At 40.1% G+C, this 18551-nt stretch overlaps 1 protein-coding gene across 6 annotated transcripts in view; it reads right to left on the bottom strand.

Moving 5' to 3' along the window:
- Positions 1-18551, bottom strand: part of kirrel3b (kirre like nephrin family adhesion molecule 3b) — a 262665-nt gene that overhangs the window by 77264 nt on the left and 166850 nt on the right. For all 6 annotated transcript variants that reach the window (XM_067419247.1, XM_067419249.1, XM_067419250.1 and 3 more), the window contains exons 2-3: positions 11237-11386; positions 2506-2655 (exon numbers count right to left, since the gene is read on the bottom strand). In XM_067419247.1, the coding sequence (XP_067275348.1) occupies positions 2506-2655; positions 11237-11386 (300 nt within the window). The remainder of the gene's footprint in view (positions 1-2505; positions 2656-11236; positions 11387-18551) is intronic.

The raw sequence follows: 18551 nt of genomic DNA, 5'->3' as shown, positions 1-18551 counted from the left end.
GTTGGGATTCAGTTTTCTCCACTTTCAAATGCTTGATCAGATATCAAAGCCTCTAGCGGGATTGGCTGATCCAGGCTATATGCGGAAGTCTGTAGAGAGTACACCTGCCCTAACCTCAGCCTTCAGTCGGTATGTGAGGGAAGACTGAGTCATGAAGCGAGGAGCTGAGGGACCACTTCAGCTGTCAGGTAAGAAATACTGAGAAGAGCGGTAGTCACACTCCCATTCCTGCCATCACTACTGCTCAGACCAGTCTTCTTGACATTGTAAAAGACAGCCCAGAGATCACTCTGCTACAGAGCTTGCATATATTACAAGCGCAGGTTAGAAGATCTGGTCACCCACTTTTTCCAAAACCTTGAGGCTTAAGTCGATAATTACTGCTAGTTAGTCAAGACTGGAAGCATTTTCAGAACCACTTTATTTTGATGGTCCCTTTTAAACATTCTGTTGACTATAAGAAACTTTGCAACTACAAAATCCTTAGAGTCTGTATATATAACTCTTTAGTGTGATGGCAAGTATTTTTGCAACTACATGTCATGTCAAATCATTCTAACATTAACCCTACCACAACATTAGTTATAGTCACCATTAAAGGGACAATCAAAATAAAGGGACATTTAATTTTCATATTATTTATAACAATTTACATTATTAACAGTTGGGTCCATCGGGAGGTTCTGCCGATTTACAGGTGCTACACAGGAACAGAACATGATTTGAACTAATTTATTTTTATTTTTATTATATCATTCTTTTTCTTATTTCTTGTTAAGCATAATAGTATCAGTTCTGCATCATCTTTATTACCAGTGTGACTAAGCCAGACATTACTGATGACTAAATGATGGTGGTCATGTGTTCAAATAAGTTTATTTGAATGACATATACAAGTCTTGAAGTTTCAGAATGATTTTTATTTCAGCCTAGTCTTCTTTATTGGGGAGGATACACTGTTGAAAATGTCAGCATTGCTGTTCACCAGCCTAAGGTATGTTTTGCATGCTGGGACCAGCTTGGGATGCTGGTAGACCAGCATATAATGTATGGTAATATCCCAGCAAGACCACAGCCAAGCTAGCTTGTCCCATGATTCTGTGTGTGTGTTTGGAGCTAAATAAAGATCAAGACAATATTCCAAATTAATTTCAATGCATTATTTATAAAGAAAAGCATACGTTGGCCCACCAGCACTATACATGCATAAACCAGCCTGTACCAGCATGTAATCCATGCTGGTTTATTCTGGATTTTTCAGCAGGGTATATTTTGAGTTCCGAAGCTTACAGTATGTTTTCATAAAACAACGAACTGGCTTTCAAAAGATCAAGGAAATTATGATAGAGCATGATGTGATCCTTGTCTAGCCCCATGAAATTAACCATTGAATAGCCACAATTATCAGAAAGCCATTAGCCCTCTGATGACCAACTTGACAGGAAATTAAACTAGACTGGGATGAACACTGGGATGAACTTGAGGTTCTTGGTTTTAAGTTTGTGGCGGATAATTAGCGTTATCAGTGCCCATTGAGGCAGTTCCAAAGCAGTACTAATTAAGGCCCAATTAATAATGACCACAGCAGGAGAGAATCATGATAAACAAAACAGTCTGTGCATCACCGCTTTCAATTATTTTGCCTCCAGTCAATTCACCAATCAAACATATTTGCAAGTTGACATTAGCGAATGGTGTTCTGGTCATAAGGTGGTTCTGATCCTTGTAGTAGTGGGATTTAGGTGACTATTTTGTCAATGCTAAGTGCTTGTAATAAGCAAATAAGTCTTTTGTAGAGGAGAGCAGCAGAGAGAAACCGCAGACCACGTAATTTGTCTTCTTTCTTCCTCTAATTTCCCTCACTACATCCTCCCATGCAGGTCATTATTTTAACTTTTCATTAGTGGAGATCAATAAAGCAAATCACATTCCGGCTGGCGAGCACATGTGCTCCGTGGCTTACCCCACCTAGTCCATAACACCACTCCAATTCTGACCCCACTCAGTGCTTTCCCAGTAACCCACAGTTTTGCCCACTGGTGCGGGTGAGAGCTATAACTCGGTGGGCGTGGGTGGTCTTTTTTTAGAGCAGATAAACCTACCAGGTGGTTGATTACAACCTCAGCTCAAGATAACACTGTTGCTGCCCAATATCGCAGAAAAGGCAACGCTGAATAATAACCCAATAAAACGTAATTAAGATTCAATGACCTCTCTGGTTTAATAATGAAGACGGTGGGATTTGCAGCAGGAAATTAAAACTGAGAACTTATGATACTGCAGGGGAGTTTGGTCAGTGAAAAATCTATTTTTAATACTGTACATTATTCTTCGGTGATCTCATACTCAAGGATAGAGATCTATGTAATCAGTCTGTGTGCATATTTTGATTTAATTTGTGGATGCTATTCTAAAGCTAATTATAATTGAGATACAATAAATAATAATGATGCTAAGAAAGGGACATTAGAGAATAAGAATAAGCTCTTGTTAGTTGTGACTAACCTAGGACAGTAAGTCGAGCAGGACGGGACCTCATGGCGGCCTGGATGGCCTGGCACTCGAACACAGCATCATCCATCAGCTCCACCCTCTGGATTCGCAGGTGGTGCTCACCAGATCCATGATCCCCAACCACAGCGTACCTGGGATAACCTGGAAAACAGGGAAGTTGACTGGTTAATGCCATGACTATGCCTTTTGTGTGTTTTTAGCTAGATACAATGCAGGGAAATTGTAGCTTGTTAGTATCAGAGTAATTTTTTTTTTTTTTTTGTCACTTCATGGCAGTGTGGTAATCCTCGAATGCCACAGGGAGCTAGTGTTAGCGGCTGATGCAACAGTGCCTGTTTGTTAGCAACCACTGTGATTTTCAAAGAACATCAGTTTAATTTATTTTATATTATTTGTCTCTGAAATACAGGAGATTTCATCTGTTTTCATGGATGTGTGGAAAACAATGAAAATAGTAAATTCTTTTAGTATTTTCAAGTCGAAACCGAGCGCTTCCAACCCCTAGTTCTGCAAAGTGAAAAGATTGATGACTTATGTCCCCCAGGACTATAAAAACACCCAATGTGAGACAAGAGTCTCTGGAAGAACACATCTATGACCTTTCTAAAATAAACAGAAGATGAGCAGACGTGTAAGTCTTTCTAATGGTAGGGGTGAGACTTTCTGCCAGTAGGGTGAGACTTTCTGAAGGTTGGGGTGGGATTTTTGTGCTGGTTGGAGTGAGACTTTGTGCCGGTCGACATGAGCCGTGCCAATGATTGAGGTTAGAAGATTGTTGATTGAGGTGAGGCAATCTGCTGGTTTTGCTATAATATGTTCAGCCGGTTCTCAGGCGTGCTGCTGTAGGTGTAGTACTTAGTAAGCAGCACACAGAGCCGAGAAGATTGAGATGTGTTCTACTGACGCAGAGGAACGATGATTTGCGGTTTAATAATACACTCAGCGGGATGTATTTCAGGCAAAACTGACTGTTTTACAACAGCAAGCAGATCCGAGGGCCTTTAAAACGCATCAGCAGACTATTTCCTGGGAATTTGCATAAGGAGCGAATGCATAAGCTTGGTTTGTCACTATAGGAAATGTAAATTTGGGAGGAGACGTTTGATTGTGCCATACTTTACGGTACATTTCACAGCCTCTCCGTATGAATGTCTTTAATGTCTCTCGGGAGGCAAAATACTTCTAATTATGAGAGATCTGCAATTTCCAGCGAGACCCCTAAAAAGCGCCGTCATCGCTGTTAGTGCAGTCTCTCTTTTCAAGTCAAGACGGTAATTGATGGCTGATGGGTGATCCGGATTTAATAGCATCAGAAGCTGATCTCAGCGTATTTCTCTACAGAACGGAGTGCTGTGCATTTTTCCCTCCATTTAATTCAATATTGCTTTTTATGTGGCTAAATTTACACCTTCAGAAGTGAACTCGCTTCCAGTTCCTGCTTCGAGTCTTCACAGAGCAGCCATTTGAATCTTTGCCAGTGAATGACCTGTGGCAGAATATTGATTTTTACAGCATCCATCGATATGATTCATGTTCGCTCCAGAGAATTCTCTGTGACATAATCGTCATGCACCCTCATGCTCTCGGGGCACTCAATGCGAGTAAGTCCGCTTTCTATTTAGAGTGTTGTTGGCTCCGGAAAGCATATATGTGTTTCAAACTGAAAGCAGCATGTGCTTTTGTGGTTGATTGGGTTTATATAACTGACTCCACTTGTTTAGAGATGGATCACCCATTGTCAATTTGAAAGAGCATCCCGATATCGCCTATATCTTTTCGAGTGCTGTGTGAAACGAAGTCCAACCTATTCCTAAACTCTACCGTGGGGCTATTACTGCAGCCATCACTGTAATCAACAGCAATGAGGCTTGAAAGAGGGATGTGCTTTAACATATTGCTGTAGAAAGGAGTGAAAAATAGACTGGACTGGACTAATGGCTTTTAAGTCCTTGAGCCTGCCTGTTGAAATCACTGTGCCAGAAAATGCCAATTATTGCCTGTTGCCTCATTGGATCCCATTCACTTTTAATAGACCATGAAGTGTCTCTCATTTCCCCTATTGAGGAGAGAGCAGCAGACGATTATGGTGCAATGTGTTTTATCTGCCCACATACAGCTTTTAATTTCTCTAAGTGAGTGGGAGACAGAAAATGGGCAGGATAACCCAAAAAACAAACATTTAATAAGCCATCGAAAGCAGACTGTGCCCACACCAGTTGCTGGACTACTTTGGAAAGTTGTTTTGAAGGTCTTTCCAAAAATATGGTTCCTTTTCAATAGCAAGAGGAAAAGCAGTTATGTAAAAGGAACAGCTTATGTTGACGCCGCGTTATATATGTGGCAAGTAATTTACCTATATTGTACCTAATTGGTTTTCTGTTTGAGATTGCAAGACTTGTGTTTGCTTTTTCACTCTGTGCAGCTTGAGGGTAAACAAACTGGATATAAAAATCACAAATTATTTCTTTAATATCTCTGATGTCACAGAGATTAAATGGGAAATTTAAATATCCTGCTTTTCATAAAAGTGATCTCAAAAGTGATCTGCTTGCTGTATGTCTACTTGAGAGTTTCAGAAGATCACACTGTGATGCCAATCAGAGTTTAATATGAACATTTCTCATCTTCATTTAAAATACAAAATAATAGTCATCCTATTTATGTTAATTGTACTCTGTTACTGTTGTCAAAAAAAGTTGATACTCGAATGAAACCTACCTGAAAACTCCATTAAGTCAACCTCTAGGCAATGCAATTAACCTTGGCAACTGTCAGGTTACAATTTAAGGGCTGTAATGCGAACATAGCCAAATCAAGTACTGTTTATGGTGGCCGCCAGTCAAAGCAGGGGAAGCAGACCGAGCCATTTTAATGGCCATTGACTTGGTTCGATACTGTGTTTATTCCTGATGAGAGATTGATGGGTTTGTTGCAGGCGGCGTCTATTGCCACTTAATGCCGAGCTGCAAATCTTGAGGACTTATTTCTCAGATGGATGCAGAATATATACACTGGCTTCTGAAGACATTGCTGATTTATCAAGCACTATGAATTCACAGTAATTTGCAAATGAACTCCACCCCAAAGCACTGTTTTGACCCAGGCAGGCTCAGGAGAATGCATGTCTGTCTGTCTTATTTTACATTAGTAATATTATAATACAATGTGCAATGCATGTATTTATTTGTTTGTTTGCTGAGTGGGGCACTTAAAAGTGCACACAGACAAACCCTAGGCTTTGAAGTTTGCAATCAGCGGGGATTTACTTCCCACAGTGATCGTGTAATAAAATGAAGATGCAATCCTAGTCTTTGTGCAAGCTGACGCCAGTCAAATAACAAACAGTGATTAACTGTGATCTAGAGATTACATCCCACACCTGTATCATTATCTGAGTTTGGACCCTTCAAATGCAGTTGCAAATTTGTGCATTCTATCAGCATGTTTGGTATGACACGCATTACATCTCTCATCTGGACACCTCTTAGATTAATATATCATTATATAAATCATGCAAGGTTCACCCAAGACATGCACAGCTGAGGATGTCAGAGAGAAGAATGAAATAATCCTGTCATCGATCTCAATGAATCCCTAAGACAACACACGTCAACCAAAGCAAACAATATAAAATAGCCCCATTAGAGTTAATGAATCCATCAGGACAGGAAAGAATTAGTCTTTATGTCGGATCGATGGAAGGGGGAAAGGGCCGTGAATGGAGACGTGACACAGTGATTAATGGTTCGAGGGAACAAGTGAGTGTATCTGCCTGTCAGCTCAAACAGAGCAAATGATTGAGAGAGAATGTGTTAATTACATACATGACTGTTATTTTCTTCCATTCGGTTTCATTCTGGGCACCAAAATAGTAACAACATGTTGGATATATTTTGTTGAACGCAGGGTTGGTACTTGAGTTTTTATACTGTAGATTAAGAAAAACAAAAAACAAAACAAAACAAAAAAAGTAAGGAAACATTTTATTTAGATATTCTGCATATCATCTAGTGTATTCATTAGAGTATTAGTAGACTTAATATCTGCTAACACTTTATTTTGATGCTCCCCACCAGACAATTTACTGACTACAAGTAACTTTGCAAGTAGACGTCCACTTATTCTACAAACCCAAACCCTCACCTGACAGTCTACTAATACTGTTGACATATAGTTGCAAAGAAATGATAGTTTGTGGACGTAATTGTGTAGTTCTTTAAAGTGGACTGTTTAAATAAAGTGTAAACTAACTGAATGAGACTAGGCCTTTTAAGTTTCAGTGAGAATGCTCTCTGTGAACTGTGAAGTTGCTGCTTTCAAACCTTTCCATCTGTCCTGTCCAGTTTTCTAATCACATACTGGGCACTGTTATTTTATTTATTTTATTTTATTTAAATTGTATTTATTTATTTATTTTGAAATACTCTGTTTGTCCCGAGGTTTACTGCAGTCAGCGGGATCCAGGCCGCGTCCGGATTGGATGGTGGACCTGCGTCTGGACATGACCAGCTTATCCTGAAGTGTCTGCTGAGTCTGTGTCAATTGGTGTCTCCTCTGAATTTTCCTCACCGCACGTCATCCTCAATAAACCCGTTTCCGGCGCAATAACGCCGATCTTCCAAGTATTCATATTCTTGTGTAATTGACGCGCCATCCTAAAAGAACCCGTCTCTTGTGTGATACCCAAAATTTTGAATATTCCTATCTTATATGATTTATGACTTGCAGGGTTGTAAGAATAATAATTTTACACTGTTTAATATTAGGCCAGAGGAGAACTGGCACCCGACTGAGTCTGGTTTCTCCCAAGGTTTATTTTTCTCCATCATGCCCTGATGGAGTTTTGGTTCCTTGCCACTGTCGCCTTTCGCTTGGTTTGCTCAGTTTGGGAAACAAAAATTAAGATCTGAGTTATTCAACTAAATATACAAATTCAATTGATTAAGTAGGTCATTTAATTATATAATTCTATAAACTAGCCAAATCAAACTAGCCAAATCAAATTTTGTTGCATTATTGTCCTGTTTAACACTGTGAAGCTGCTTTGAAACAATCGTCATTGTAAAAGCGCTATATAAATCAAATTGATTGACTAATTGATTGATTGACATGCATTTTAGATGTACTGTATGTAGGCTTATTTATTTATTTAATTTATTTTTATTACATGTAAGAAAACTAATCAAAAAAACATTAAAAGAGAGTTGTTAATAATAAACCTTATGGCATACAATCTGGATTAGTCTCTGCTACTGAAGTTTTGATGTTCATCAAAGCAGAAAAGGACATTGACATTGCTCTATGAGTGCTGCTTAATATATGGATTTTTCTTTTGTTTTGCTCTCCCGCAAAACGCCGGCTTTGAAGTGAGCAGCACAAATCCGAAAGCTACTGTTTGGATTACTGATGTGCCAGGAGTGTAAATAAAACAATGCATCAAAATCAGAATCAGCATTCTGCTCAGCTCTTTACGTCCAGGCACGCTCGCGCCGTCTCCCTGTCTGCTTCTGTTTGGATAGTCACGTTTACACCAGCAATGCACACAATGCATATTCATGACTTTTATTTTTGTGTTTGTGGCAGCATCGAAATGATGTCTTTAATTAGAACCAGGAGCAAAAGGACCTCCACAAAGAATGTGGGGACCGATACGAATCAGCCTCTTTTGTCTGCTGATTTATTAAACATATTGTTTGTGATTTCTCATTTTAATCAATGTTCTTCCCAAACTGAAACAGCACTGAATGAGACAAGCCATCCATGAATAGCTGAGTAGGCTGATATTGAAATGTGTAGCGTCGAGCTGTTGTGCTCTCCTCTTTTTTTTATGTGTGCAGCTGCTAGCTTGGAGTACATAGTCGTAGATGTGTCAATTTTCTTTATTGGACGCAGCGTTACTTGTTGACGCAGGCAAGACTGATAAAAGGAGCAGCTGTGCAGAGTTTTATTCTGTAAAGTGTCATTCATGTCAAAGCGATGCACCTCCGCCCTTGTACCCGAAGCTTGCTTTTAAAGTGCTCTTTTGTCTAAAGCACAGGCTCTCGGCAACTCAAAAAAAAATTACATGCCATAAAAAAAAGAGAGCGCGCAGGACTTCATTGAAATTCTTCATGGCCCTCTGAGCGCTGGCCCGCCATTGATCCGCTTAAAGAGCTAGATGGGGCTGGCTCGCATTGGATTGGGTCGGCCCTCAGCTCCCGGCCGTGACTGTTAAACTGCAGCTGATGTGCCGTTAAGTGCCGCTCTCTGTCTCTCTTCTCATAATCGTGAGTCCCGCAAGCGCAGAACCTCTTCTCACCTCCCAACCCCCACCCCGGCTTCAATTCACCCTCTCTTCCTCTTTGACCACTTTTAAAGCTCTTCTCCCAGTGTTTACACTGCCAGGACCCGGCTCCCAGGAGCCGGATAATGACAAACTCGGGAGCGGGATGGATTTATCAGGGCTCGGTTGCCTATTGGGGTCTAATTAAAGGCCACTGTCAGTGGCAAAATGGCACAGAGCAGCGGCCACTGAAGGTCAGAGGGAAACAGACTTGTGATCTCCAGCGGAATACATATTTAATTGTAAGGATGAGCCCAGCAACTGTTTTTAAAGAGGCCAGCTGGGATTTACGTCATGCTTTGCACTGAAAGTATCCCAGGACACATAGCAGAGCTGCATCTGTGATAGAAAAATGGAGTAAAACATCGAAATACCCTTTAAGCGACCCATCGAGTTTGGGGAATCAAGCTAGAGTCTCTCTGCCTTAATCTACACTTTTCAAAGCGATACTTACACCTGCTCTTTCCACACAGGGATTTCATGCGCTGTAATCCAGGAAATCCAATGTAAATGTCATAAAGGGGGACCAACTGTTTCGGATCAACCTGAATATGAATAAGATGTGGTTGAAAGTCTGTAGGTGGAAGGAATGGGTTTCCAATTGTTGTTAGCTTAAGCAATTAACCAAACAAGCAGCACTTTGCTAGTTGGGAAGAGCCGCACACTTCACAAGCTATTAACAGTTAAAAGTACTTAAGAGGTTATATTTCAGTTGCTCTTGTCCTTCTACGCCTGACACCAATTGGACAGTTTTTAAAAAGCAATCACACCCTCTAGCTTCAACTTGTGTACCAAAGTCAACTTTAATTATCAAAAGCCTTGTTTAAAACCAATTTAGTTGTTTGAGAGGCAGATGAAGACCGCTGTTAGTTGAAGTGTAAAATCCAATCAAATTTGCTGGAGCTGTGGACATGTTTGCCTCTCACTCAGTCACTATGGTAAATCGTTTGCATTTTAAAATGAAATCCACTATAACTCTGCAGCTTATGTGCTGACAAATTTAGACAATGAGCACATTTTCCAACATGAATAATCACAATTTTACATTCTCCAATAAAAACATTCAAAATTATGCAGGATTTGATGGAATCGTGACTGAGCTACCTCTTTTGCCCGTTTTCCACCAGAAAGAGCCAGTGCTAGTGTCAGTTCTAAGTTGGTTCGACCGAGGAGCCTTTAAGAAGAGAGTTTGGCTTTCCACAGGCTAGAGCCAGATCTTATGTCACTGTATACGTCTCATCTTTCTCAGCAACACTAGCGAGGCAGCGGGGAACACAAACACACCAGGTTTGTTCGAAATGCATCGGTGCTGCGCAGACAGATCAGTGTATGATATGAAAATACCACGTGAGCGATTCAAAAGCATAAGGAGTCGTTTGCATCTCGCTGTAACGTTACTTTGATGTCATACGGCGATCGGTCTGCACAGCGCGCGCCAGTGCATCTCGAACGAGCCTTCCATCAACATTGCCTCATGGCTTTATGATCCTACATCGGCATCAAAACGACATGAATCCGTAGCATTTGTGCAGCTCACCATGATTTGTATAGACAGAGATTACAATTGAGCAGCTATTAGCTTGATTAGCTGCTATTTAAAAAATGGCGGTCACAAGTTTGTGTTCATCTTATTGGTCATGTTCGGTCACGGTTAGCCCACCTCTAGCCACTGACGCAAGCGGTTCTTATTTCTAGCCCAGCAATGTTTTGGTGCTCCTTAAGAAGCACTTTTTCTGGTTCGGAGCTGGTGTTTTGGGTGTGGAAAGACAAAGAACCGATTTGATACTAGGCTCTGGCTCCGAATTAGCACCAGCACTGCCTTGGTGGAAAAGGGGTTTTTGAGGTTCTCAATTTTGAGAAAAAAAGTTTTCTGAACAAATCACTTAGAATAATATATATATATTAAAAATACTGTAATTTGTGTATATCAGGATTGTGCGCTGTCTGAGAGGCGTCTTTGTGCACGTGCTTCGGATCTGTCAGATCATAATCATTGGTTTAGAATCATGCCATGTATAATTTGCTATGAATATTCACAAAATTGGAATGCTGTGGTTTACAATAATACCAAACTTGTGCTGAGGGGAAGCGCCAGACATTGAGAAAATAGGCAATGTTTAATGGATTATTAAAACAACGGAAAGATTTGGGAAGGCACTCCTTTTAGAAAAGGTACAAACAAAGATAATTGTAAATGTTTAACTGCTATTTTGAGCATTGGGATTGCTAGACAAGGGCTTAATGAACTCAACTTTTTTTTCGCCTTTAGCTCATAATATGTGTATTCCAACTCAAGAATTGTCAGCCACATTTGACCAGAATATTATGTTATTCACGTGTTATATACATGTTATTCACCTGGTACAGAGTTTGTATAAATAATACCAAAATATTTATTACCTGCAAGATCTCTTCCGACGCCCAAAGCGAGGCCATCTTTGATCCACAGAACAACACCATGGTAGCCAGGGATGGAGCAGGGTAGCGTCACAGGCTGACCGGCCACTACTACCAAGTCCTGAGGCTGCTGCAAGAACACGGCATTCGCTCCTGAAGCAAGAAACAGAATGAGAGAGTTAAAAATTAATGTTTTAACTACAGCTTACATTCACAGTTCTTTGCTCATAGTGACATGTCTTTAACACATCAGATCCATTATGAAATGGTTAATGTTACATGACCTAATTTGAAGAATGTATTCAATGAATAACTCCCAAATACTTAAGTGTGATTAACACACAATGTTGAAGTGCACTGAGGGCCTCTCTTCAGTCTGTCAACACCGCATATTTCACACATAGAAAAGTACATGAAGCAAATGAAGTTGAACTCCATTAGAGAGGGGTGGCCCGAGAAGGCTGTCAGCCATAACCCACTGAGACGCAAGACACATCTAAAAGAAAGGTGTTGCTGATACGGGAACATGTGTCATATAAGGAGAAAGAGAAATACAATAGGACAGCCCTCAAAAACTGCTGGATCCCTGTATCTATCCACAGTCAGTCACGAAGTTACCAGCGCCTGTCACTCAGGTGGTCCAGGTTTGACTGGTTGGCATTGGCAGTCGGCCCCAAAGATTTCTGTCTCCAAAGGGAATCTAGTTAGTAGACAAATGGCTTGTATTTCAAACTCCACATATTGCATGTGGAGTCACAAACATGCACGTTCAAAAATACAATGGTTGACATCAGCTATCAATATTGCAATGAGCTGTCTCAGTGGAGAGATGACGAGTTTCTTGCTGGCAGTACTGTATAATGGGAGTCACACTGGCAGTCATGCTGAACTCTGCAGCTGTCCCTGATGTGTGCCTATCTACAATTGAAGAAGATGGCTCGTATTGCTCATTCCACTCTAAATCTCAGTGTACTGCTTAATCAATACTCATTTCTGTGGAACACTTACCACCCTCTCAGTTTCTTGATGTTCTGTACGTGTGCGCTGCTAACTTAGTTATACTTTACTAAAACTGGCCCAAGAAATAAGCTAAATACATGACAGAACATTGCAAAACATTACTAATGTCATTGCCTTACAAAAAAGGCCATATATACATGTATATATATATATATATACATGCCAAACAAATACAGACGTGACACAAATAACATGTTTGAAAAAAAATATTACTGACTTTAATGTGTTTTATTGACATCTAAAATAAAACAAAATTAGGATTTTTATTTTGTGTCACGTCAGTATAGGTGCTCGAGTAATCTGTCAGTCAACTAGAGGTGTCATGACCATAGACTGTAAAAATCACACAACGACATGTTCCGCAACTCAGTGTCATTCAGGTGTCATGTCAGTGCCAGTGTGTGTCGCGATAAGGTCAGTGACAGATGCCAATGAAGACCACATGTGCCAATCGTGCATAGTCATAGATATATGTATACGTATACATCTATGCGCATAGTGACATGTGCCATTGGCTTCTGTGTGTCACATGTCATGTCACTTAATGTTAATACCATTATAGATATGTAATGTTACATGTATACATATCTATGGTTGATACTGCCACTGTTACTTTGTTTGCAAGCATAACTGTGTTACTATGGATACCAATGTTTAAAGTGGCGGATTCATTTCGAACTGTAATTAAACTGACTGGAACTACTTGTGCATTAAACGGTTTTACCGCACAGCTTCCAGCCAATCACAATCGAGTATTTAAACAGACCATGATATAATGGCTGTTTATTAGTTTATAAAGCACATATTAATGCCTTATTCTGCATGACCATATTCTACATCCCTAAATCATACACTTAACCATCCTAGCTATTAATACACAGCAATTAGGAGTAAACTAAGGCAAAAGTCATAGTTAACAGTGAGTATTGGACTCAAGCCAAAAAAGTCTTGAGAACATTATCTTTTCTGCTCTGTCGAGCAGTTTATGAACGCAATGATCTGCCGTATGCGAGCACACACTTCGGATCGATGTGGTGGACATAAAAGCCAATTATACAAGGTTGAGACTGACTCATTCAGATGACCCACTGACTACACTATTATGAAAATATGTAATTTTGCACATCCCTGTTGGAGGTAAGGTCAGTCCATTCTCTGTAGTAACTAATTACCTTTATTTGAAAACAGTTGGAATCCACATGTAAATTCTCTGCTACGGACACATCTGTGTGTGAGTATGTAAGAAATATGCTAATACCTATAAAATATGACATTTTCTAGATTAATGTTAAATTAAACACACGGGGAGGAACTAATTAATAGCCAGAATCCAGCAGGATGTCTTTAATGCTGTGAATTCCATGGATTAGTAAACAAATCAGTCATACCTCTGTCCTGCCTGCAGTAAAATGTGATGAATGGCTTGTTAAAAGCTAAACACGAGTCCACAGATTGATTTATACAAATTCTCCCTGGCGAAATCCAACGTCTGCTGCTCCAACAAGCCATTATTAAATCAGCAACTGCAAAGATGTACAGTGCGTTCTTGTAAATGTACTGAGCTGTTCTTCTTTGAAGGCTTGCCTGGACACTGCAGCGTTTCTCATTCTATCTTTTCCTGTGCTGTAAGCTGGTTTATTTGTACTGTTATATGTTTGTGTGTGTTTGCTGTGAAGGTCCTCTGTAGATTACTCAGGTACGCTTGCAGAGCTTATAGACAGTGGAATCGCAGGCTGCCGAGAGACATCAGGTTTCCGCTTGTCTTGTCACATTATAGGGATACTGAGAGGAGATGAATGCTCCATTGTTCTGATTTCTTTTTTTGCTGTCTCTTCTACTGCGAGATGTGTATTTTAATATATTGTCCATTCTGTGCAGTAACTGATTGACCCCTCTTCTGTTGTTGCGCTCAGTGCACTTGTTAACCTGCGACACCTCGACTTCCCTCAAATGCCGACCGCCGTGTCTGCTGCGCCCGACCACCATCACAAATGAGTTTGACTAGGAGAAGATGGACCCTCTGGATTTAGATTCCAACGCATTGCTAATTAATTTTAATTGGGCTAATGGCTAATAAGCCATAATGTAGATCATATTTGTTTTATGAATCACATGACCTATAATCAAATGATTGTGCTTCCCCCTCTCATATCACCCTGAGACAAGAGATATACAAGAGATTTTATTTCTGGAAAATTTCCTCCTATGACGCAAATTGACGATATTTGCATCATCGGAGGAATGTTTGGCCAAAGGCTAAAGACTACAGCCAGCAGAGGGAGCCATTTCCACATGTTTTGAACCCACACATGGGGGATGAGAGATCACACTCATAGATCAGCTCGCAGCTACAGGCACTCATTTAAACAGAGCTATGGTGAGCAATGTAAGTCTTTTAACTTCTCAAATTAATTTCTATGAAAGTTAAGCTTGCAAAGGCATGAACTGAAACATGCCAGACTGAACTCACGTTGTGAATGTATGCCGCGAGTGTAGTCGTGATTACCTCAGCGCTCATCAGCTCATTTATCTGACTCCTGCAGTTAGTGCTCAGTGCTGTGTTCCTTGCGCGGTGACTAACTCATTATATTGAACAGACACGTTCAGTTTTTAATTGTAGTGTCTTCTCCAACTCAGTCACAGTAATCCAGTAGGTGGCTTTGGGAATGGCCTCACAGGGCAGTGAAGCATTCTGGGAATTGTAGTTTTTCATCCCAATGAGACAAAAATAAATGTTCTGTCTTTTCTCAGTCTAGAAGGCACCAAATTCAAAATTAGTTTCACATTTCTACTACATTGATGACCCAGTTTAAATACAGATTCATCTTCCCAGCGCTGAAGTACCCCTTTAAATACATCATCACACGCATCTTTCCATGTTAGAAATGCCAGAGAGGTGGGAAAATAGTGATTTACTATTGGATGAAACGGACACGAGAGGTTTCCTAGTCTAAATACAGCATAAACTATAGCACAGCCTTCATTAAGGTATACAAATAGGAAAGTGCACAGTTCTAGCATAATTTCTACCCTTTAAAGCCTTGTTTATTCTTTTGCCTGGCTCTGTAACGCGAGCCTCCACTGACTGCGCGCGCTCCTCCCCAAACGGACGAGGCGCTTATACTTCACGCGCTCGCCGTTGTGCTATTCTTTGAAATACAACAGAGGGCAACTTGGAGTAATTGTTCTATAAACCATCAGGAAAAAGCATCCAGAAGAAGTGAGTTAATGTACACAGGTGATGATATTTATTTTAGTACATTTCACCTAAAACTACACTACAAAAGAATAATGTAAAACTCAGTAAACCTTAGCTTGATATTATTACTTGTGACATATGAACAAAATATATGTAAATTAACAATCTCTTAAATATTTCCTCATTTTACTAAACATTTTAGTGTCGTGGTTTATTTATTTATTTGATTAAACATTGATCTTAATTTAAAATGACTTATTTCTGCTTTTGTAGGCTCATTTTGTAAATATAAGCACCTAATTAGTTTGTGCAAACTGGGTGCCAGTGATGAGTCGTCATCCTCAGCTAGATTCGCCGAGAACTCGTTCATCTTTTTGTATATCACCGATTCCCTTTTTTTTTGCCAAACATCACTATCAGTGTGGTCACTAATGGGAGTGGGAAGTGTGGACTGGGAGGTGATCTATTTGCAGCACTGCACCACCTGGTGCGTCCACTCGGACACAAAAACAGCGGCCTGTTTTATTTCCTCCAAACCACCTCAAGCGGCAGGAAAACATATGTAGGTCAGTCAAGAGGGGGATGTAGAAAAACGGGTGAAGAATAGGGAGGGTTCAACTGGGGGCTTAAGTTGACCCGCTCGGGAGGAGGAATTTGCACGACTTGGAGCTCAGCGACGCTTCGGTCGCATCTGGCAGCATTCCGCTTCGATGCTCAGGCAGCCGGCCTCAGAGCAGACCCGTCCTCTTCTCGCCGATCGGAGCTGCCAGCTGCACAGGCAGCCGTGTATGGAGGAGAGCGAAGTGGAGGCAATGGATTCATCCACTCTTTCTCGCACATCTCTGCTTTATAACGCCCTATGATGAAGTCCTCCAAAGCAAACCTGGGTATGAGAACGACAATCGAACAAAAACACTTCTTGATTATGAATGATTAATGCTAATGTTCGATGTGGCAATGTAAAACAGTACCACGGTGGTTGGAGGTGACACTAATCCTCTTTATAAAAGCTTAATTTAGGGTAAAATCCCAATCAGATGTAGTCTGGTCAGGTATAGCATGTTTGTGTGTGTTGATATTCGAGGCATGAATTCAGGCGGATCTGTCAGTACGGTCTGTTACTACAGGCAGTGCCTTGAGGGGCTCTCCTCCCTCCAGCAACATACACACACACACACACACACACACACACACACACACACACACACACACACACACACACGCACACACACACACACACACACACACGCACACACACACACACACACACACACGCACACACACACACACACACACACACACACACACACACACACACACACACACACACACACACACACACACACACACACACACACACACACACTCAGACTTAAAATTGACCATAATGTGTTAGACTTGAATACACTTAAACCTGAATCTCTTCACTTTCATGTACAACTACACCATTCAGCTTCAAATGTTCTGAGTCAATGGAGTGTCTGGACAGGAGTGCCCTATTATTATTTTTTTTCTTCCTTTTTACAAATTGCATCAGATTTTGTCCTCATCCTGCAGGCTACATCTGAGTTGTACCATGTGTGGTAAGGTTGGTAATGTTAAATGGAGGACACGTAGGTATACGAACGGTATTAGTTTCTCCAGGCAGACCTCATGATGCTGCGTAAAGTCAGCCAATCAGAGTAAAGCCTACTACACGGCTTCCAAAACCCCTGGGGGTTTGTAAGGGAACTGCAGGGGGTTTGTGAGTTCATGAAAAGCTAATGATGAATTACAACTAATGTTAAATTAAAATGAATGGGTCTGTGATTTCATTTAATAACTGGATATTCTGATTTTCTAAGTGATTCAAAGAGAAGCGCTCGAGGGTTTGAATGCTGAAGAATTTAAGACATAAATATTAGTATTGTAACTAAGTAGTCTACTGTATTATTATATTTTTTTCAAATATTAATTCTATTTTATAGAGCAATTATTATTATTATTATTATTATTATTATTATTATTATTATTATTAGGGTAACACTTTAGTATGGGCAACACATATTCAGTATTAAAGGGATACTTCACCGCTTTTACATATTAAACTGTTATTCCCTTAACTAAAACGAGCTGATACATTCCTCTCTCGTCTCAGTGCGTGCTCTTAATCTCTCTGACGCTCGGTGACGATCTGATAGCATTTAGCTTAGCCCACTAAGCCCAGTTCTTTCACTATGGTACCAAACAGAGATCAAGTTAGAAGCAACCAAACACCTCCATGTATCCCCTATTTAAATACAGTTACACAAATAGTTGAATGATCCGGTATGATGATATAAAATAAAACCTGGTGCTTTTCTAAGCGGATTGAAAAGGAGAACTATATTGTATGGCAGAATAGCACTTCTGAGAGTACTTCGACTCGGCGCAGTAAAAAGTCCTGGCTGAAAAATCCCTTCACATCTCCCCCTCACTCTCTCAATAGGGGGGAGGGGGAGTCGTGAGGGAGGATTTAAAAATTATTATTATTTATTTTTTTATGTGCCAGAAGTAATATATGATACATTATACTTTTTCCCGTGTGTCTTCTCAATAAAGAAGTGCAATTTTAAGCATGTGATTATAGTACATGTAACGCCAATCAACAACTTATCTGTCAGGCACAAACATTTAGGATATACAGTGGTGATGAGGCTCTTTAGTGTTGACTTAATGCGTGAACATCAATATAGATATATTGTTTTTTTTTTTTTTTTTTTTTTTTTTTTTTTAATGTAAAGTAAGTTTTAGAAAATAATGCAATAGCTTGAAAACCGGCTGTCTTTTTTTTTTTTTTTTTTTTCAGGATCCAATTATGATTATTTTGTCAAAGTAAGGTGTAATATTTATTTCTTTTTTTCACTGATAACATTTGTAGGACACTTAACGTTTGTTAAGGGAAAAAAAGGTAGTGATGCAATTTGATTTGTGAACCCTGAAAGATGGATTTTGAGAAACTTAGAAAATCACTTAACCAGGCCTTATTTTTGATACCACACTTTGCCAGCGTGAATGGATTGCCACCTATTTACATCATAAGGCCATAAAGAGTGCTATCCCTTTAAGGTTGATTGTTAT

The sequence above is a fragment of the Pseudorasbora parva genome, chromosome 16 (genome assembly GCF_024679245.1).
Source record: "Pseudorasbora parva isolate DD20220531a chromosome 16, ASM2467924v1, whole genome shotgun sequence".
NCBI classification, from domain to species: domain Eukaryota; kingdom Metazoa; phylum Chordata; class Actinopteri; order Cypriniformes; family Gobionidae; genus Pseudorasbora; species Pseudorasbora parva.
Note: the sequence above shows the minus strand (reverse complement) of the source record. Positions and strands in the feature narration are given on the sequence as shown.